Source organism: Bos javanicus, chromosome 1 (genome assembly GCF_032452875.1).
Source record: "Bos javanicus breed banteng chromosome 1, ARS-OSU_banteng_1.0, whole genome shotgun sequence".
NCBI classification, from domain to species: Eukaryota; Metazoa; Chordata; class Mammalia; order Artiodactyla; family Bovidae; genus Bos; species Bos javanicus.
This window is the reverse complement of record NC_083868.1, coordinates 138,560,133-138,583,327: the sequence shown is the minus strand read 5'-3', so window position 1 is coordinate 138,583,327 and position 23,195 is coordinate 138,560,133. Positions and strand designations below refer to the sequence as shown.

The window sequence follows — 23,195 nt, the reverse complement described above, 5'->3', positions numbered from 1 at the left end:
CCTCCTTCTAAAATCAACAAAGGATATGGATGGGAAGTTGCCAGAAAAGGACTTTAAAACTCCATTTGGTGAAGAGAAGTTCAATTTACTAGTAAACCAAGAAGTGTGAATTAAAGCAATGAGATACAAGGATTCACACCAGTCACTCTTACGGACATGAGTTACAACGTGGATATGAAACTTCTGTTCTAGCTCAACTTCAAGAAGATTGTTGACACACAAGTTGGAATGGTTCCGATAGCCTACCCTGAAAAATGCTTCAGAATGACTGGAATTCATTTGTAAAAACAACAAGGGAAATATCAGAGTTTTCCATTTAGTTCAACAACTTTAAATTCTTAGGCTAAAAAATTCAGAGACATCAGTGGTTCCCCTTGCTTGCGGTTTCTTAATCCACGCATCAACATGCACCTTAGCTTGTATGAGCTGGCCAAGGACTACATGAGTGGAAGCTACAGGAAAATATTCAAGGCACAATTTCTCCTGTCAGCAAGGCATATAAGAATCACCGAACACATCTCTGCCCATTGCTGTGTTATGGCGGATCTTGCCACCAAGAGTCTAAAGGGGATGGAAGTGGATACACAGGAAATTCTTCAGGAAAACTGGATATTTTAGATAATATATTGTATCAACTCTTCTCACTGCCCTTTCTCTGGGCTTGTTATTTGCTTGTTTATTTGATAAGTGAATAAAGGGATTTATTGACTGTGAACTGATATTATGTGACTTCTGAGTCTGGGTCACAGAAGATGACACTGTTTCTGTCTGATTCTCTTGAGATCTTTGCTCTTGGAATTCAGCTGCTGTGCTGTGAGAAAGCCTGTGCATAGCACACTGGAAGTCTAGTGTAAGGAATCAAGACCTCTGGCCTTTAGCCCTGACCGAGCTTCTAAATGATGGCCAACACCTATCAGCCAGTCATGTGAGTGACTTGGAAATGGATCTTCCAACCTCAACTGAGCTTGCCCAGAAAATGCCATGGAAAGAAGATTCAAGCTGTCTTTGTCAATTTCTGAGAGAATAAATTCATGAGCAGAATTACTATTATTGTTTGAAGGCACTAGGTTATGAGGTGCTTTATTATTTTTAGTGGTGACTAGAATAGGCTTTGTCAGGAGGACAGTAAAGCGGAGTTGAGACTCAGCTCCTGGTCCGGGTCTCCATTATAACAAGCCGATACTGTTCATTTTCCTTATTTAAGAAGTTTAAGAAGTGACTGAAGAGAAGCGGCTCGTGCAGCCGGGCAGTCTGGTACTGCTTGCCGGTGCGTTTGATGGATGGAGCCCAAGAACCTGGGCCTCGGCTGAGAAGCTGGATCCGCAGCTTCTCTGTGTGCCTCAGACCCTCCCTCCGTTCTTCCTGACTCCTCTTCTCCTGCTCGCCCCAGCCTTGGACCACCTTCTCACTCCAGCACCATCTTGCCATCCCTCCCATAATTCAGTGGTGTATAGGAGCCAGCTCAGACCAGCTCACAAGACTCCACTATCCACATCTCTTCTGAACCTCACAGAAACCAATAAATGCTTCAAGTTAGGGCTTCCCTTGCCATCCAGAAGCCAGTTTACCAGGATGTCCAGCTCCCTTAGCCTTACTCTGTCTTGCCCATGAGGTAATCACCAACAGAAAGAAAGATCAAGATAAACATGAAAGTTCTAGACTTTGTCTTCAAAAGATTGGCAGACATAAACTGCCATATGCACAAGGCTCTGATGTAAAAGGGGTGAGCCAGGGTGAGTGTGCAGAGCATCAGCTGCAGTCTCAGAGAGTGGATGCTGCTCTTTAGGATGGGAAGGATAGAGAAAAGTCTGACAAAATGCCTTTCAGGCAGAAAGATCCAGTGCCCATGACTGAAGGAGGGGGGTGTCCACTGGGGGAAGAGGGGTGGACCTGCATGGAAGTAGGCTGCAGTGTTAATTTATTCGATGTAAAATTTTCAAAATCTAATTTTTCAAACTCCATTTTGGTGTTTTTTCATTTTCAAAATATACTGAGAATTTGAAAGTAGTTGCAAGTGACCTGGGCCTTCTCTGACTCCTGAAAGCCCCTGAGAGCACTATAAGGACATGGAAGTATAGTCCTTCCAAAGGGAAGCTCTGCTCAGTGTCCTCCGGCTAGCTGAGGACAAAGTGTGAGTGTGTGAGTGTGTGTGTGGCAGGGCGGGGGGAGGGGATGTGCAATAAATCCACGTGGCTGAAAAGGCAGTCAGGGTTCCTGTGGTGAATGACCATAGTGAGGACCTTGGATTTTACTTTCTGTGGGATGAGAAGCTGCTGAAGACTGTTACATGACGGGATGGTGTACAAGTTGGTTTTGCTGAAATAACAAAGAGCTCCAAAAATCTCTGAGGTACTTATAAAATGTATTTCTTCTTCACATTACGAGAGAACTACAGGTGGCCTGAGCCTCTGCTCCAGGTTGCAAGCCTGCTCTGCTCCTGCTCCAGTGTCACAGGTCCAGGACCCAGGCTGTGTCCTGTCTGAAATGAGCCTGTCTAGTGCTTAGAGAAAGAGCAGGGGCATGCGAGATCTTTCATTTCTGTGCATGGATTATTCTGTAGTTGTGGCAGGAGAGCTCAGTAGCTGTGGCACGAGATTTATTTGCTGTGTGACATGTGGAATTTGAGTTCCCTAACCAAGGATGGAACCTGCGTCCCCGCTGCACTGCAAGGCAGATTCTTAACCACTGAACCACCAGGAAGTCCTAAGGCTAAGGCCATCTTAAAAGAGCCTCTGGAGACTATCAAAGATGATGAAAGCCATTGGAACACAACCATTTGCTCAAAGTGTAAAGTATCTTTTTTTAAAAAAGAATTTTATTGGAGTGTGGTTGATTTACAATGTTATGTTAGTTTCTTGTGTACAGCAAAGTGAATCATTTATTTTTGTCGTTGTTGTTCAGTTGCTAAGTCATATCTGATTCTTAGAGACCCCATGGACTGTAGCATGCCAGGCTCCTCTGTCCTTCACCATCTCCCGGAATTTGCTCAGATTCATGTCCATAGAGTCAGTGATGCTATCTAACCATATCATCCTCTGCCGCCCCCTTCTCCTTTTGCCTTCAATCTTTCCCGGCATCAGGGTCTTTTCCAATGAGTCAGCTCTTCACATCAGGTGACCAAGGTATTAGAACTTCAGCTTCAGCATCAGTTCTTCCAATGAATATTCAGGGTTGATTTCCTTTAATGTTGACTGGTTTGATCTCCTTGAAGTCCAAGGGACTCTCAAGAGTCTATTCCAGCACCACAATTCAAAAGAATCAATTCTTCGGTGCTCAGCCTTCTTTATGGTCCAACTCTCACATCCATACTTGACCACTGGAAAAACCATAGCTTTGACTAGATGGACTTTTGTCAGCAAAGTGATGTTTCTGCTTTTTAATACACTGTCTAGGTTGTACATATACATATACCTACTCTTTTTTAGATTCTTCTCCCATATGGGTCATTACAGAGCATTGGGCAGAGTTTCCGGTGTTATACAGCAGGTTCTTATTATTATCTGTTTTATATATAGTAGCATGTGTATGTCAATCCCCCAATTCCAATTTACCCCTCCTCCCCTTACCCTCTGGTAACTGTAAATTTGTTTTCTACATCTGTAACTTTATTTCTGTCTTGTAAATAAGTTCATTTGTACCCTTCTTTAGATTCCAACATGTGAAGTCTCTTATGTCACATGAGCAAGGCATGCTGCTGCTACAAGCAGCCTCTGTGCAGCGAGGGGCTGAGTAACAGTTGGCATTGGAAAGATGCTTTCATCATGGTTGCCAACCCACTTCTCGACCCAGCTTTGAACGCTACACATGTTTATTTCCCAGACTTTATGGTTTGTGTGGAGTCTATGACCATGACCCCAAGAACAGCTAACGATCAAAAAATCTTTCCCTTTTGTTTCCCCTCTGCCCTGTGATCTTCCTGCTGCAGTCCCTTTAGGCCTTACCCTGGGGTTTCTCGCATTCCCTCTGATTTTGGATTGGGCAGAACCCCTATGAGTTTTAGCTGCTGTTCTTAGATTGGCCCCCTGTGCTTTTCAGGGAGTACCTGTTGACTGTTTTGAGGGTCTTTTGTTGTTTTGTCTCTCAGTCACTCACTCCATTGACTCTGCTGCTTCTCACACAGATGCTGACATTATGCAGGTCACGTGGCAATTGTGATTTGTCTCCATATACTTGTACCTTGAGGCTCAAGGAGATACTTTGTCACCTAACTTTGTTGAAAATGTTGGCCCTGGTTTTAAGTTTTGCTATCTAGCTGCTCTGTTTTACATGAGGATTCAAGGAAGATACGGAAACTATGCTCCCAATGTAACCACCATTTCTCCCCAAGTACTCAGACCTAGCATTCTAACAAATTCCCTGGGAGATTTGTATGCACATTAAAGCTTGGGAAGAACCACTACAGATTCTGGGATATGATTGGCCCTTAAGAGATAGTAGTTATTAATATATACTTCTTAAAATTTGTTCAAGCAGCCCCAGAGACATTCATCATATTGACTGAGTTTATGTTGATTTTCAACATTACTACACTAAAGACTTGTTTAGGGTAACATATTAAAGCAAAACCTGCTATACTTGTATTCAATTTCTATTACTCTACTTATTCAGCTGCTTAAATTATATATACTCTTTTCCAGATGGATATGTTAGGGTAGTCCTTGCTTATACCAAGTAAACATATTATCTAGAAGATCAGTAAAATTTCCATCACTAAAGTCATGCACCACTGTGGGGTAGGCTCTTCTCTGCAGAATCAGGGCAAATTTCAAAGAGTAAAATTTATTCATCTTGAGACAAGACAAAGTCAGAGTTACATTTGCAATTCATTATCAATCTGTGCTTCAGAAATCCTCTGGGCAGTTCTGGTCGATTTGGACAGATGGCAAGTTTATGGAATTCAGGTATAATTTGCTTCATACACCTGATCCCAGTCTTCCTTTTCACTGCCACATTCACCCCCTCAGGGATGTATTTGTTTACTTCTTCATAGTTGGCTGTATTTTGCAGGGGGTGGGGGTGGGGGAAGGAATGCAAGTTGCAGACTTCTAAGTAAAATATATCTCTTGTTTTTTTCAACTCATCTCCTGGCCCCTGACCCTTCCCTGCTGTTGCATTGCCATATTTAAGACCTGGGAGTCAAATAAGAGAAAAGCTTTCAGAAAGGATAGAAGTGATGAGTTTGAGATAATGTAATTATTCCCATGTAGATATGCCTGGTTGTAAACTGGAGAAAATTAAAACATAGACATATAGCTACATATATGTATAGTCATTAGAATACAAAGTATACATAGTAGATGGATTGTAAAACTGGTACAGGATAATCAAAAAATCTTTTGCCCCAAATGTCATCAAAGTTTCTACGATCATATTGTCTCATATTTCATTTACTGGCTCCCGTCCCAGATAGGTGCACTGGGACCATAGCAGATCCCTTTCCACAAGTTCAGTTCAGTTCAGTTCAGTAGCTCAGTCGTGTCCGACTCTTTGCGACCTCATGAATCACAGCAGGCCAGGCCTCCCTGTCCATCACCAACTCCCGAAGTTCACCCAGACTCATGTCCATCGAGTCAGTGATGCCATCCAGCCATCTCATCCTCTGTCATCCCCTTCTCCTCCTGCCCCCAATCCCTCCCAGCATCAGAGTCTTTTCCAATGAGTCAACTCTTCTCATGAGGTGGCCAAAGTACTGGAGTTTCCGCTTTAGCATCATTCCTTCCAAAGAAATCCCAGGGCTGATCTCTTTCAGAATGGACTGGTTGGATCTCCTTGCAGTCCAAGGGACTCTCAAGAGTCTTCTCCAACACCACAGTTCAAAAGCATCAATTCTTCGGCGCTCAGCCTTCTTCAGAGTCCAACTCTCACATCCATACATGACCACAGGAAAAACCATAGCCTTGACTAGACGGACCTTTGTTGGCAAAGTAATGTCTCTGCTTTTGAATATGCTATCCCGAAGTCTCCGTGTGCTGCAGCACAGCCAATATCAGTAGCTCAAAATAAAATAGGTAAATGGAAAGCAGCATGCATTCAGTGTAGCTGAGAGGATTTCCAAAAAAAAGGAGTAGTTTTGCATCAAAATTGATTACCGAGTTGTCCTCTAAATCTAATTGTTCCATGGTCTATCTAGCCAGATAGTTCCTCATCTTTTTATAACCCCAATACATTCGTCAAGTATGACTCAGGTAGAATTATGTCTTCATGAAACCCAGATTTGACTTTGTGAATAGATGTTTATAATTTTAATGAAGTCCATTTATCAGTCCCTAACTTTATTGTTCATGCTTTTTGCATTTTACTTAAAAAAATCTTTACTTACACCAAGATCAGGCAGATGTTTACCTGTTTTCTCTTTTATGACTCTATTTTCATTTAGACCCACCTTTAATTGGTTTTTGTGCTTGAATATGATGTGAGAGAGGCATTCGTATATAATATTTTCCATATGGATGTTCAACTGTCCTAGCATAATTTATTAAAAAGATCATCTTTCTCTCTACCACAGTGCAGTTTATCTTTGCATTAGTCAACTAGTTGACTATGTGTAGATCTGGTTTGATCTGTATTTTGTTCCACTGCTATATTTTTTTCTTCCTCGCCAGTATCATACTTTCATAAGAAATGTAACTTCATAATAATCTTGCTGTTTGGTAATACAGAACCTCCAAACTTATTCATCTTCAATTGCCTTGGCTACCCTTTTCCTTTTGTAATTCCATGTAAACTTTAGAGTCAGCTACAAAAAAGTCTGCTAGGATTTGGATTTATATTGCATTAGATCTATAGATGTTCTGGGGAAAATTGATATCTTCAGAATATTGAATGTCCCAATCCAAAAGTGTGAATTTATCCCTCCTTTTTTTTTTAATTTCTCTCAGCAGAGTACTAAGGCTATAGTGAAGGGTCTTGCACATGTTGTGTTTAATTTATTCCTACATATTTGACATTTTGTGATGTTAATGTAAAGGACATTTAAAATTTTGTTTTAAAATTTATCTCAGGCTTATAGAAATGACCTTTGTATCCAACAACCTTGCTTAATTCAATTGTTAATTCTGGTAGTTTGTAGTGTCTTTTGACCTTTTTGATATCCATAATCATGTTGAAATGCTTAATGACAGTTTGTCTTCTTTTTAATCTTCACATCTCACTTGTTTTATGTTCTTTTGTCCTTTCTTGCTTTTTTGGTTTTAATTTAATTTTTATTGTTTGATTTTTTTCCCTCTAGTAACTGGTTAGTTTTACACTTGTCAGTTATACATTGTTTTACCATTCTTCTGGTGGTAACTCTGCTGCTAATGCTGCTGCTAAGTCACTTCAGTCGTGTCCGACTCTGTGCGACCCCATAGACAGCAGCCCACCAGGCTCCACCAGGCTCCCCCGTCCCTGGGATTCTCCAGGCAAGAACACTGGAGTGGGTTGCCATTTCCTTCTCCAGTGCATGAAAGTGAAAAGTGAAAGTGAAGTTGCTCATTCGTGTCCGACTCTTAGTGACCCCATGGACTGCAGCCCACCAGGCTCCTCCAGGCAGGCAAAAGTACTGAAGTGGGGTGCCATTGCCTTCTCCGCCTCTTATTTCTAGTGTTCTATAATGGGAATAGTCTCAGATTTGAAAAGAAAAATACTTAACTCAAGAGTCAGTTTAACTTAAACCAAATCATTTAACTTCTCTGAGCCAGTTTCATCATGTCAAAAAGGGGGAAAATATGTTATTGGCTCTATTTCACTGGGAAATTATGAGGCTCTGTTGAGATCTGTATGAAAGCGCTTTGTAATATGTAACGTACCAATCATTTAAAAATTTTTAGTGTTATTATTTACTGGAACAAACATTTTCAATGTATGCATCCAGGATTTTCTTACAAATGCACATTTTGTTAAACACCCACAAAATGGTTAAAAAGACAGTATTCATGTATGTATGTATATATTGATAATATACTTTGCCTTTTATGTTTGAAGTTACATAAAACACAGGTACACAAGGTCAGTGGCAAATTTATTTCTGATCTTTCAAACAACTAATAAGAAAAGGGAGACCTGGCTAGTTATATAATTAAAAATACCCAGAAGGTAAAATTAACCCATTATTCAGGAGAAAAATTCTTTCCTAACACTAAGTTCAGGCAGAAATTTCCCCTTAGTTTTCTTAATGATGTAGATTATTTAAAATATTTTTCTACTGGTTTAGAGATGAGTGATTTGCATAGTTATTACAAATTACTGTTGGACTGATCTAGAACCTTAATATTCTGTTTCATATTCCTGAAGGGAGAATTTATGCACATTAATATGAGCTGCAGGCAACCACTCTCCCACCCTATTTGCAAATGGATTCTATTTAGAAAACTAATAAAGATATCAGCTTCCTTTTCAAAATTCTTGGGCACACATTAGAGGGAAGGCTAGGCTAATAAATTTAAATTTCATTTTGCATATATAACACTAACTGAACTGCCTTAGGAAGACAGTTTTTATCTGCATTTTATTTTTCCTTCAAAGAGGTTAATTCAAAGATTCCTTACTACCTTTATCAAATATTTATTGAGTCCCTACTCTGTATAGGCATATTCCTGTTGGATTGTTTGCTCTCCTCTGACAAAAGGTGTTCATTCAAACTTGCATTTTGTGCTTTCTTCTTTCAGTTTTTCCTTTTTTTTTTTTTTTAATAAACATGTATTTAAGTAGAAAACAAAGTGTATGTTAGTGCCTCACATCCAGTGCCCTAGCACATCTGAGGTTTTGTACTTTGTATGATGATCAAATTTAAAAGAGGATATTTATTCCTCATTCAGATTCTTTGACTGTGTCTTCAGGTCCCTGGCATGCATTTTGTATGAGATGTGCTGCATGAATCATGCATTCACTGGCTCCAATTTCTTATCCATTGTTTTAAAAATTGTTGAAGGAGACACTCCTTCTCTCCCTGAGAGATACCCAAGACAGCTGAATGCCATTATGGAAAGGTATGGAAAGAAATGTATTGCTGCATAAACAATTTTAAATTGTGCTTACATTTTAGTTCACTTGAAAAATAATCTTCTTTTTAAACATTACAGCATGTTGAACAAGAGTCCTTCATTGAGACCATCTGCAATAGAAATTCTAAAACTTCCTTACATAGATGAACAACTACAGGTATTTAAAATGAAAGGGATACTGGGAAGTACATATTAGCATTTATATATCTTCTAGGACTTGAAGATGTGCTGCATTAAAGAATCAGTCAGAAAGAAGAAACAAGAAATATTTTAAAAGCTGGGGGAAATTGTTAGTAGTCAGTCTCTTTGCCAAAGTAGGTATATGGACTCCAGTTCCCTGGTGCCCCAGATATGAGAAGTTAGAATTGTAATTTTCTCCCTAACAGCAATATCCGTCCTTAAGAACTCTTGACTCACAAATCTTTTCTCGATACTTTGTAAGTGTATTCCTGCCAGTATAGCAATGTTCTACTAATGATGCAAAATCTGAAGGTTTCATTAGGCCTTTATTATTCTACTCCTTTATTTTGTATCCTAATAATACTTTTTATTGCTTAGCTGAGTTTATTTTGTTTTCCTGTAGATTAGACATTCTGATGCAGAGAATCTGCCTTCAATGGTAAGAAAACAGAAAATGATATCCTTTCAGGAGGTTTTGTTTTTGTTTGTTTGTTTTAGATTTTATAGGCTTTTATAATCCAAATCCCTCAGGGAGATTTCCTTTAATTTTATGAATAATTTTAAGTGGACCCATAAAGCAGTCATTCACCTTCACAAATGGGCACACCTTTTCATCAGTATCCAGTTCTCAGTCCACAGGAAGCAGGGATGCTGACTTGATGTGCAGTTGTTAGTGGAGCACCCGGGATTGTGCTGACATTCCAGGGCTGGGGGGAGGTTGGTTAAATGACAGGCATAGATATGGCTTCTGTCCTTTGAAGCTTGACTGCTAGTAAGAGGATCCAATAACCGAGTAAAAGTAAGCAAGTAAATAAAATAATTGTAAACTATCAGAAGCACTACGAAGAAAGAAAACAGGATGCTGTGAAATACAGTAAAGGAAGGGCTTTGTTGGTCAGAGAAGGAGCAGGTTGACGTTGCAACATCAGTGAGACAATGAGAAGCAGCCAGCTGTACAGAAGCCTGAGTGAGAATGTTGGGATCACATGGAGTGGGTGCTACAAAGCTCTGACTTTGGTGATATTCCCTGGAGGAGGAACCCCTAAAGATGTGAGATGAGGCATGACAGGAAGAGGAGGTGGTAGGAGCTCCCTGCTGCTTGTAGCTCTCCCTGAACATAGCTGTCCTCTTGTCTGAGGGCAGACTTCTGAGAAGAGGCTGGTTATTGTGATCAAAACCACAATGAAGGGTATGTGAGCTGACAAACAAACAATTTACAAGGTATCCAATGGATTCCCTGGGAATAGGGTGAGACAAGTGAGGCATTTGCCCTGGTGCAAAATTAAAGAGGATGCCCAAAACTCGGTAATCAAGATAAACTGTGTTGTAATGCAATGTTAAAAAAAATCCAAAGTGATGCTAATAAAAAATCCATAGTATCAAAGTACTGAAAGTTCAAAGACAGGATTCAACAAGGCTAGGATTAAGGTGAAGCTAAAATGAAGCAGGACACTGCAGAGCTTTCCCAGAGATGAAAGTCCCTCCATGGCCACTGTCACTGTAGAAAAAGGCCTTTTTAGTCTCCTAGCTCTCGCCTTAGTTCCAAAATGAAGACTCAAACAATAACTAATTAGAGAAATGAGGGAATGCAGAAACAAAAGAAAAGCAGTCAAGCAAGAAAAGTAAGATAGCCTAAATAATAGTTCCATGAGTCCTAGGTCTCCCCCCAAGGGATATATATAATGATCTGTTGCATACCTTTGAGTTGTTCTGCAGAATCTAAGACCCCCTACCCAGGTGGTGACTATATGATGACCACCAGTACGTAGACCTCAGACTGGTTGATGATTAAGATTTCCAAAACACCACCCTACCTGTCACCTCACCATCTACCAGTCCTAAGGAAGTCTCTGAGCTGCAACCCTCGCCCCAAACATTGCCTTTAAAAAACCTTCCCTAATGTCATGTACACACTGCTATATTCAAAACGGATAACCAACAAGGACCTATTGTTTAGCACATGGAACTCTCCTCAAAGTTCTGTGCCAGAGTGGATGGAGGGAGGGTTTGGGGAGAATGGATACATGTACGTGTACTGCTGAGTCCCTTCACTGTTCACCTGACTCTACCACAACATTGTGAGTCGGCTGTACGCCAACACACACATTTAAAGTTTGGGGAAAAAAACAACCCTTCCCTGAAAGCTATCAGGGATTTTGGGTCTTTTGAATATTAGGTGCCCATTCTCCTTTCTTGGCACCCTGCAATAAACACTGTACTTTGCTGCACCACAATCTGGTGTCAGTAAATTGGTTTTGCTGGCAAGTAGACCTAAGGTCAGCTTGAAAAGAAAGTGAGGTGGAATGGTGCAAGTTCAGGACTGGGTTTGATATTGTATTCTCCAAGGCTTTTTGTCATTAATTAAAAAAATGTTATTGTATTAAAATATTATTTATCTTAGTTACTGAGTTTCTTGTACTCCTTAAATTTGCACCTGAGAGGCGAGTGCCCTCTGACCCTAGTCCTGGCCCTGGTGATGCTGAAACTTAGCCTCTGTGCACCAGTTCTGAGTCAAATGTTGGAGACAAGAGTTTGGGGTGAGGTAGAAAAGAATAGCTTTATTGCTTTGTCAGACAAAGGGGGACACAGTGGGCTCATGCCCTCAAAACTGTGTGTTCCAACCCAGGGGTCCTGGTGGCTCAGACAGTAAAGCGTCTGCCTACAATGCGGAAGACCGGGGTTCAATTCCTGGGTTGGGAAGATCTCCTGGAGAAGGAAATAGCAACCCAGTCCAGTATTCTTGCCTGGAAAATCCCATGGTTAGAGGAGCCTGGTAGGCTACAGTCCATCGGGTGGCAAAGAGTCAGACTGAGCGACTTCACTTTCACTTTTCACTTTATAGCAATGGCTCAAGGGTGGGGTTACTGATAAGGGTCAGGGTGTGTGCAGGGCCTTCACTCCTTTAGTCTGATCTCAAGTGATCTCCTGATGAGCTTCTGTGGTCCCTGAGATTATCAAACTGTGACCTCTGTGGAATGAGGAATGCTTCCTCAAGTAGTTAACATCTTCCTTGTATTCAGGGTTTTAGTTCTACAGAAGAGCTCAGAGATACTGTTATACGCGTCCCTCGAGGGGGAACCAGGGCTCCGCCCCAAGGCTGCACTGTTGTGTTTTGCCTACTCCTCCCTTGTCTCTGCATCCCCTCCCTTCCCTGATCTACAGCTATTTGAACCTGCCCTTGGGAATCAGGGAAGGTCATGGAGGCTGAGTCTATTCCCTGTAAAGAGAGAAACAGGTGACACAGAAAGACTTTCTTGCCCAGGAGCCCCATGAGTTTCTGCTTGGTTTCACTGGGAGTGAAGACATTGTCCGCTAACAGCCCTGAGGTGGGAGAAAGCTGTGTGTTCTTGGAGCTGAGAAAAGGCCTATCTGTGTCTTTGTGACTGGAAGTGAGAGAGCAGGAAGAGCAATATGAGGTTAGAGAGGTGGGCAGGGGCCTGACCCCACAGGAGCTGCTGTGTAATGTTTTAAACCCTTTACAGAAGGAAAAATGTTACTGGTGGGTTTGATTTCAAGCCCCAGACACGGTCAATAGTATCACACATCAGAAAAGGCCCCTGGTCATTTTATGCCTCTTCATCCCTGAAGAGGATTCTTTAAGGCATGATATGACTGTTCTTTTTTCAGGACCTGATGTGTCGATATTCAGAAATGGCCCTGGAAGACAGGAATTTGAATAGTCAGGAGGAGGCAACTTATATAATTAATGCTGTGTAAGTAATTGCTTTATTTTAAAAAAGCCCATTGAGTATAAATGTTAAATGCATTTATCTTAAAAAATCTATTAGTGATAAGCTGACTGCATGGAGTATCCTAGAATTCACTTAAGTCTTGCCAAGAAATTAAGGAGCTTCAGTAACTTGATGTTTCAAATCCCTTTGCCCGAGGTGGTAGCAAATTGAAACCATAAAAGGTTAAACCTCTACAAATCTCTACAAACCATAAAAGTTTAAACCTCTACAAAGCTACAAAGCTTACAGATCTGCAGGGTAGCTCTGCAGTTGCACTGTAAGTATATAAAGAAATTTATCTTTCAAGCATTTAGTGACATTTATGCTTATGAACATTCAGATTAAGCATAAATGGCTATCACATATTGTTTATTTAACAGGAACTGGCAGAGTATCTATTGAAAAGTTGACATTGTGGAGTCTTGGAATGATTGAATAAGCCAGAATTTACTTTCTTGAGATGTACATAAGAACTAGAGAATGTGTGTTTCATATTTCTCTCTCCTGCCTGATTCAGAGTTCCTATGCCATAACTTACAAGAGCCTAGAATACTATTTTATGTCAGAATAGCCATGTGCAGCTGTGCAGGCTGTTACTGCACAACTCCAGAGGGCACCACTGATGAGACCAAATCTATAATTTTGCTCACGGAACTGTATTTAATTTTGTGAGGACCCAATGAGAGTGACAGTCCCTCCCAGAGCTGTGCAAGGCTGTGAAGTAAGAACTTTAGCCATTAACAGCTTGATCTTCAAGGCCAAATTACACAAATATGCTTCTCTATCTCCCAGTCCGGTGGTTTGTCAACTGTGCTGTGTTTGTCTTCCATATCCACATTCAAACTGAGGGAACTGGGCCACCAAAGGTATTCAGTCATTTTTTAATGCATGGTTTCCAGTCAAAATACCCTGTACCTTAAGAGATATATCTTTAGGCATGCTCCTGTAACCTAGTTTTCTTGGGTTACTACCTAATTTTTCAAGAGTGCTTGGAACTTCTCATTTTATTTTGTTAACAGGATACGTGACAATAGTAGATACCTTATCTTTAAAATAATGGACTTACTTGAGCTATCAATTTGCACTGTAATTGTGAAACAGTTTGCCTGTCCTTACAATTTTCGTGTGCTCGGATTCAATTCTTTGGGTGGTCTTTCACATTATGAGATATTGATTTCAAATTGTCACTGTTATTTTCAAGATATATGACTCTGTTTTGAGGGTTCTTTTTGGTCTTACAAAGACTAAGGGCATATGTATTCCTGAAAACTGCATGGCCCCTGGAGGTTCTGGTCCAAACTATATTCCAGAAAAATGAGAACTGCCTAGCAATCATTAAAATTTCCTCATAGTGTTTCTTCAGGAGGGAGTTGAGTGCAAAAGGCATTCCATTATTGGGCTATAATCAAGCCAAATGCCATTAAGAATGTGGCCGCAGACCTTTCAGTACATTTAACATATGCATATTACTTTAACTGAAGAAAGAGGCTCTTGAATAATATTGGCTAACATTTTCAGAGTTAATGACCGTATGCTTTGCTCTGTTATAAGCTCTTTGCCTGAATTAGCTCATTTAACCTCAAAGTGACCGTATAAAATAGGTACTATAATTAGTATTATTTAAATGATCATAGAGAGCTTAAGTAACTTGTCTAAAGGCATATAGCATGTAGCCTAATGCAGGAAACCCTGGTTCAATTCTTGGGTTGGGAAGATCTGCTGGAGAAGGGATAGGCTACCCACTCTAGTGTTCTTGGGCTTACCTGGTGGCTCAGATGGTAAAGAATCCGCCTGCAATGCGGGAGACCTGGGTTCTATCCCTGGGTTGGGAAGATCCTCTGGAGAAGGGAAAGGCTACCCACTCCAGTATTCTAGCCTGGAGAATTCCATGAACTATATATTCCATGGGGTTGCAAAGAATCAGACACGACTGAGTGACTTTCACTTTCACTTTGAGAGCTAGGATATGAACCCAGTGAATGTTCTTAACCACACAATTAATCACTATGCCATGAAAATACCTACTGGGGAGGGGGGGCTTTCAAGATGGCAGAGGAGTGAGACGTGGAGATCATCTTCCTCCCCATAAATAAATAAAAAATACGTCTGTATGTGGAACAGCTCCTACAGAGCATCTACTGAACACTGGCAGAAGACCTCTAAGCTAATCTCCATGTAACAGGCTAGGGCAAAAGAAATCAGAAAAAAAAAAAAAAAAGAGCCAGAGGGATCAGGACAGGGGATCAGGACAGCACCTGTGCTTCAGGGAGGGATCTATAAAGGAGGAAAAGTTTCCACACACTTGGAAACCCCCTCATGGAGGGAAATTGGGGCAGCTTCAGAGCCTCAGAGGGGGGAGCATAGCAACAGGTGAGCAGAAGGCAAAGCAGAGAGAATTCAGTACAGGGATCAGTGCTGACCAGCACTTCCCAGCCTGAGATGCTTGTTTGCATGCCTGCCATGGTGAGTCGGGGCTGGGTGCTGAGGCTCAGTCTTTGGAGTCAGGCCCCAGGAAGAGGACAGGTTTAACTGCCATGAAGATAGACTGCTGCTGCTGCTAAGTCTCTTCAGTCATGTCCAACTCTGTGCGACCCCATAGACGGCAGCCAACCAGGCTCCCCCGTCCCTGGGATTCTCCAGGCAAGAACACTGGAGTGTGTTGCCATTTCCTTCTCCAATGCATAAAAGTGAAAAGTGAAAGTCAAGTCACTCAATCGTGTCCAACTCTTAGCAACCCCGTGGACTGCAGCCTACCAGGCTCCTCCGCCCACAGTTGAGGGAGTCCAGGGGAAAGCCTGGGCCAGCCAGAGAGACAAGGGACTTTCTAACTCTGAACGCTTGCAGATGGCAGGACACCACCTTTATAAGTGCCAGAGGCAGGATGGGCCACTGCTGCAATCTGTGACCCTAGGAGTGGGTGTGAAGGCTGCTGCAACTGCCATCAAGCTGTGAGCAGGCAGGTTACTGCCCATACCTTACTGGGAGCCTGTGTAGTCTGGCACTACCGAGGGACCCACAAGCTGGGGCCAACTTCCCTGGGAAAGCATATTACTTGCCTCAGGCTGTAGCAAATCCCTGCAGGCCTCTGCTACCACAGACACTCCTCACATATCCCAGCTGTGTCTGCTGTACCTCTGCTGCTCCCCAGCCCGACTGAACAATGAGCCCTACGCAGCTGCTGCATTTGCTTCCCTGGTGGCTGAGCTGGTAAAGAATCTGCCTGCAATGCAAGAAACATGGATTTGACCCCTGGGTTGGGAAAATCCGCTGGAGAAGGGAACGGGCTACCCACTCCAGTCTTCTGGCCTTGAGAATTGCATGGACTGTACAGTCTATGGGGTCACAAAGAGTCGGACATGACTGAGCGACTTTCACTGTCTGGGCTGGGAACAAACAATGGAATGTGGCCTACAAACAGAGGTGGGGCCAAAACCAATGCTGAACACGAGGAGCTGTGTGACCAAAGAAGAGGAAGGGAATTCACCTCTGTAGCTGCAGGTGTAGCAGGTTAAATCCCCGCAATTAGCTTGAGGCTGTGGACTTTGGGGGCAATTGTGGACTTTGGAAGCAAGTACAAGCTGGAGTAAGACCAGATCCGAGTCTGAGCTGACTCCACAGTGCCAGCAGGTCCAGAGCCCTTCCTAGAAATATTAGAGGACTTTCTGAGTATGTAGATTGGCTGGAGCTCACTATGTGGCAAGGACAAGTAAGGCCATAGGAAAATATTCTTCTTACTACCACTCTCTCTTTTTTATTTTTTCATTTCATTCCGTTGTTGTTCTTTTTTTCTATAAGTGCTTTAATTTTTTGTTTTTACTTTTTCCTTTTTTAATGCTTTTTTTAAAAAAAATTATTTTATTGTATTTTTCCCTTTTTCTACAGTAGTTTTTCATTATATTGTATTTTCCCCTGTGTTTTTGGTTTTGTATTTTTGCTACTCTAGTTTTTTAGTGTTTGTTTTCATTTGTATGTTTGTTTATTGGTTTGATTGCCTCTTCTTTGTTGGTTCCTCTTTTTATCCTTTCTTCTTTTTTCTTTGTGTGAGTTTCATTGTGTGTTCCTGTATGTTTAGTGTTGCTTTTACCATTTGTCGTGGGGTTTTGTCCATCCATTCTTTTGGTTTGTTTGTATGTTTGCTTGATATTTATTCTATTTCTTTCTTTCTTTTTCTCTTCTGTGCTATGTGGCTTGTGGAGTCTTTGTGCTCCAGCCAGGGTTTGACCCTGAATTTCCAAGGTGAAAGACTGAGTCTGGAACATTGGACAACAGCAAACTCCTGACCCCATGGAATATTAATCAATAAGAGCTCTCCCAAAGCTGTCCATCTCAATGCTAAGACCTGACTCCACACGAAGACCAGCAAGCTCCAATGCCAGATGATCACACCATACAACTAGCAAAACAAGAGCACAACACTACCCGTTCACAGACAGGCTGCCCAAAGGCATACTGAGCTCACAGACTCCCCAAAACATGCCACTGGACATGGAATTGCCCTTCAGAGAGACAGGATCCAGCTCCACCTACCAGAACACAGGCACCAGTCCCCCTGCCAACAGGAGACCTTCACAAGGCACTGGTCTGCCCCCACCCAGTGGAGGCGGAAGTAAGAGGAACAACAGCCTTGCAGCCTGAGGGAAGAAGACTTCAAACACAGTGAACTAAACAAAATTAAAAGAGAAATATGCGGCAGCTGAGGGAGGATGCTAAAAATGAAAAAGGCCAAACAAATGAAGAGGAAATAGGCTGTCTGCCCGGAAAAGGACTCAGAACAACGGCAGTAAAGGTGATCCCAAATCCCAGAACTAAAATGGAGGCACGGACTGAGAAGACATGGGGACCTATAAGAAACAAAGGAGAAATAAAGCTCAGGGCTCCCTTGCTTAATCAGGCTGGGGAATAGGAGAGGTACAGCAGACACAGCCGGGATGTGTGGGGAGTGCCTGTAGTGGCAGAGGCCTGCAGGGATTTGCTACAGCTTGAGGCAGGTCATGCGTTCTTCCAGGGGAACTGGCCCCAATTCATGGGTTCCTTGGCAATGCCAGACTGTACAGGCTCCCAGGAAAGTGTGGGCAGTGGCCTGACAATCAACGATGAGCACCATAATGACTGAAATAAAAAATTCTAGAGGGAACCAATAGCAGAATAACTGAGGCAGAAGAGTGGATAAGTGAACTGAAAGAATGGTGGAAATAACTGAAGCAGAGTAGAATAAAGAAAAAAGAATGAAAAAAAAATGAGGACAGTCTCAGAGACCTCTGGGAAAACATTAAGTGTGCCAACATTCGAATTAAGGGGTCCCAGAAGAGGAAGATTAAAGAAAGGGTATGAGAAAATATTTGAGCAGATCATAGTTGAAAATTTCCCTAACATGGGAAAGGAAATAGCCACCCAAGTACAAGAAGCTCAGAGAGTCCCATATAGGATAAGCCCAAAGAGAAACATGCCAAGACACATATTAATCAAAATAACAAAAATTAAACACAAAGAAATATTTAAAAACAGCAAGAGAAAAGCAACAAATGACATACAAGGGAATCTCCTTAAGGGTAACAGCTGATCTTTAAGCAGAAACTCTACAGGCCAGAAGGGAGTGGCAGGATATACTTAAAGTGATGAAAGGAAAAAACCTTCAGCCAATATTTCTCTACATAACAAGAATCTCATTTAGATTTGATGGAGAAATCAAAAGCTTTACAGATAAGCAAAAGTCAAGATAATTCAGCACCACCAAACCAGCTTTACAACAAATGCTAAAGGAAATTCTCTTGATGGGAAACACAAGAGAAAGAAAAGGCCTACCAAGAAAAAAAAAAAACAACCCTCAAAACAATACAGTAAATGGTAATAGGATCATATATATCAATAATTAATTCATTTACATTGTAAATGGATTAAATGCTCCAACCAAATGATGCAGACTGGCTGGATGTATACAAAAACAAGACCCCTATATATGCTGTCTACAAGAGACAATTTCAAACCTAGGGACACATACATCACTGAAAGTGAGGGGCTGGAAAAAGATATTCCATGCAAATGGAAATCAAAAGAAAGAGACAAAGAAGAGACAAAGAAGGACACTACATAATAATAAAGGGACCAAGAGATCAATCCAAAAAGAAATTATAACAATTATAAATATATATGCACCCAACATAGGAGCACATCAATACATAAGGCAAATGGTAGCAATTATAAAAGAAGGAATAATCAGTAACACAATAATAGTGGGGGACTTTAACACTCCACTAACACCAATGGACAGATTATCAAAACAGAAAATTAATAAGGAAACACAAGCCTTAAATAACACATTGGACCAGTAGACCTAACTGATATAGGACATTCCATCCAAAAGCAGTAGAATATGTTTTTTATCTTGAACATTCTCTGGGGTAAATTATTTCTTCTTATTTCTTTACAAATCAAGCCTTGGTAAATTTAAGAAAACTAATACTATATCAGGCATTTTTTCTAACCACAATGCTATAAGATTACATATCAATTACGGGGCGGGGGCGGGGGGAATGTAAAAACACCAACACATGGAGGCTAAACAGTGCACTTCTAAATAACCAAGAGGTCACTGAAGAAATCAAAGAGGAAATTTTAAAGATACCTAGAAACAAACGACAATAAGAACAGAGCAACTCAAAACTTATGGGATGTAGTAAAAGCAGTGCTATGAGGGAGGTTGGTAGCAGTACAAGCCTACATCAGAAAACAAGAAAAACATCAAATAAACAACCTGGCCTTACACCTAAAGCAACAAGAAAAAGAAGAAAAACCCCCCAAATTTAGTAGAGGGAAAGAAATCATAAAGATCAGAGCAGACATATTAAGGGCAGGGAAAGATAGAGGGCAGGAGAAGGGGGCATCTTGGACTCAATGGACATGAGTTTGAGCAAACTCTGGGAGACAGTGAAGGACAGGGAATCCTGGCATGCTGCAGTCCCTGGAGTCACAAAGAGTCAGACGTGACTGAGTGAACAACAACAACAAGAGCAGAAATAAATGAAAAAGGAATGAAGAAAATAATAGCAAAGATCAATAAAACTAAAAGCTGGTTCATTCCAAAGATAAACAAAATTGACAAACCATTAGCCAGAATCACCAGTAAAAGGGGGAGAAGATTCAAATCAATAAAATAAGAAATGAAAAAGAGTTTACAATGGAAAACACAGAAACACAAAGGATCCTAAGAGCCTACTATGAGCAGCTATATGCCAATAAAATGGACATCCTGGAAGAAATGGACAAATTCTGAGAGAAGTATAACCTTCCAAGACTGAACCAAGAAGAAATAGAAAATATGAACAGACCAATCATAAGCACTGAAATCGAAACTCTGATTAAAAATCTTCTAACAAACAAAATTCCTGGGCCAGATGGCTTGAAGGCAAATTTTATCAAATGTTTAGAGAAGAGCTAACACATATCCTGCTCAAACTCTTTCAAAAAATTGCTGAGGGAGGAAAACTCCCAAACTCATTCTACAAGGCCACCATCACCCTGATACCAAAATCAGACATAGATGTCACACAAAAAAGGAAATCACCAGCCAAAATCTCTGATGAATATAGATGCAAAATCCTCAACCAAGTTCTAGCAAACAGAATCCAACAACACTTTGAAAGTATTCATACACCATGATCAAGTGGGTTTTATCTCAGAGATGCAAGGATTCAATACACACAAATCAATCAATGTGATACACCATATTAACAAATTGAAAGATAAAAACCATATGATCATCTCAATAGATGCTGAGAAAGCTTTAGACAAAATTCAACACACCTTAATGATAAAGAAAAAAAAAAAAAAAACTCTCCAGAAAATTGGCATAGAAGGAACTTACTTCAGCATAATAAGGGCCATATACATCAAACCCACACCAAACGTTATTCTCAATGGTGAAAAATTGAAAGCATTTCCTCTAGATCAGGAAAAAGACATGGATGCCACACTTCTCACTGTTTTTAAATATAGTTTTGGAAGTCCTAGCCACAGCAATCAGAGAAGAAAAAGAAATAAAAGGAATCCAGATTGGAAAAGAAGAAATAAAACTCTCACTGTTTGCAGATGACATGATGCTATACATAGAAAATCCTAAAGATGCCACCAAAAAATTACTAGAGCTAGTCAGTGAATTTAGTAAAGTTGCAGGGTACAAAATTAATACAAAGAAATCCCTTGCATTCAAATAAAATGCCTAGAAATAAGCCTACCTGTAGAGACAAAAGACCTGTTTGCAGAAAATTGTAAGACACTGATGAACAAAATCAATGATGATGCAATGGAAAGATATACGATGTTCTTGGATTGGAAGAATCAATATTATGAAAATAACTATAGTACCCAAAGCCATCTACAGATTCAATGCAATTTCTATCAAATTACCAAGGGCATTTTCCACAGATCTAGAATAAAAAAATATTATAGTTTGTATGGGAACAGAAAAGACTCCAAATAGCCAAAGCAATTCTTGAGAAAGAAAAATGGAGCTAGAGGAGTCAACCTTCCTGACTTCAGACTATACTGCAAAGCCACAGTCATCAGTATAGTATGGTACTGGTGCAAAAACAGAAATGAAAAACAATGGAACAAGACAGAAATTGCAGAGATAAAGCCTCACACATATGGACATGTTATCCTTGACAAAGAAGGCAAGAATATACAATGGAGAAAAGACAGCCTCGTCAAAAAATGGTGTTGGGAAAACTGGATAGCTACACATAAATTAGAATACTTCCTAACATAATACACAAAAATAAACTCAAAATGGATTAAAGACTTAAATGTAAGCCCAGAAACTATAAAGCTCTTAGAAGAAAACATAGGCTCTTAAAAGAAGCATAGTTTTTTTAGAAATTATAGGCTCTAAGAAGAAACATAGGCTCTTAGAAGAAACCATCGTGTCGAAACACTCTTTGACATAAATTGCAGCAAGATCTCTCACTCACCTCCTTGAGTAATGAAAATAAAAACAAAAATAAGCAAGTGGAACCCAATTAGACTTAAAAGAGTTTGCATGGCAAAGGAAACAATAAACAAGATGAAAAGACAACCCTCAGAAGAGGAGAAAGTAGTTGCAAATGAAACAGCTGACAAAGAATTAATTTCCAAAAAGTATAAGTAGTTCATACAGCTCAAAATCAGAAAAACAAACAACGCAATACAAAAATGAGAAGACCTAAACAGATTTTTTCCAAAGGAGACATAAAGATGGCCAATAAACACATGAAAAGATGCTCAACATCACTCATTATTAGAGAAATGCAAATCAAAATCACAATGAAGTATCACCTCACACCAACCAGAATGGCCATCATCGAACAACAAATGCTGGGAAGTTTGTGGAGAAAAGGGAACCCTCTTACACTGTTGGAAGGAATGTAAACTGCTACAGCCATTATGGAGAACAGTGTGAAGGTTCTTTAAAAAAAAAACAAAAAACAGGACTAAATCTGCCATGTGATGCAGCAGCCCCACTACTGAGCATATACCCTGAGAAAACCACAATTCAAAAAGATACATGTACCACAACGTTCATTGCAGCACTATTTACAATAGCCAGGACATGGAAGCAAGTTAGATGTCTATTGACAGATGAATGGATAAAGTTGTGGTACATATATATATTACTCAGCCATAAAAAGAAGGAATTTGAGTCTGTTCTAGTGAGGTGGATGAACCTAGAACTTGTTATGTAGAGTGAAGTAAGTCAGAAAGAGAAAAACAAATATTGTATATTAGCACATATATATGGAATCTGGAAAAATTGTATTGATGAACCTATTTGCAGGGAAGGAGAGGAGACACAAACAGAGGGAATGGAGTTGTGGACACAGCAAGGGAAAGAGGGTGGGACAAATTGAGAAAGTCACACTGACATATATACAACACTATCATGTGTAAAATAAACAGCTAGTGGGAAGCTGCCACTGTATAACATAGGATGCCCAGTCTATCACTCTGTGATTACTTAGAGAGGTGGGATGGGGGAAGGGAGGGAAGCTTATGAGGGAGGAGATATATATGTATAATCAGTCATAATTATATATATATAATTATATATATTATTATAATTAATAATTATAATATATAACTATATTAATAATTATATATAATATATAATTATATATATAATTATGACTGATTTGCATTGCTGTATGGCAGAACCCAACACAGCATTGTAAAGCAATTTTCTTCCAATTAATAAAATATTAAAAAATATCTACTGTGTGAAGCCTAGAAGACAGGGCATATTCAATAACATTTAGCTATTATGGTACTGGGG

General features: G+C 40.3%; 1 protein-coding gene across 12 annotated transcripts in view; it reads left to right on the top strand.

Moving 5' to 3' along the window:
- Nucleotides 1-23,195, top strand: part of NEK11 (NIMA related kinase 11) — a 278,190-nt gene that overhangs the window by 97,450 nt on the left and 157,545 nt on the right. For 8 of the 12 annotated variants that reach the window (XM_061421687.1, XM_061421640.1, XM_061421649.1 and 5 more), the window contains 4 exons: nucleotides 8,817-8,966; nucleotides 9,060-9,138; nucleotides 9,565-9,600; nucleotides 12,789-12,874. The exons of 1 other annotated variant lie outside the window; for it this stretch is intronic. In XM_061421687.1, coding sequence (XP_061277671.1) covers nucleotides 8,817-8,966; nucleotides 9,060-9,138; nucleotides 9,565-9,600; nucleotides 12,789-12,874 — 351 coding nt within the window. The remainder of the gene's footprint in view (nucleotides 1-8,816; nucleotides 8,967-9,059; nucleotides 9,139-9,564; nucleotides 9,601-12,788; nucleotides 12,875-23,195) is intronic. 3 more of the 12 variants (XM_061421659.1, XM_061421712.1, XM_061421669.1) reach the window with 2 other exon arrangements.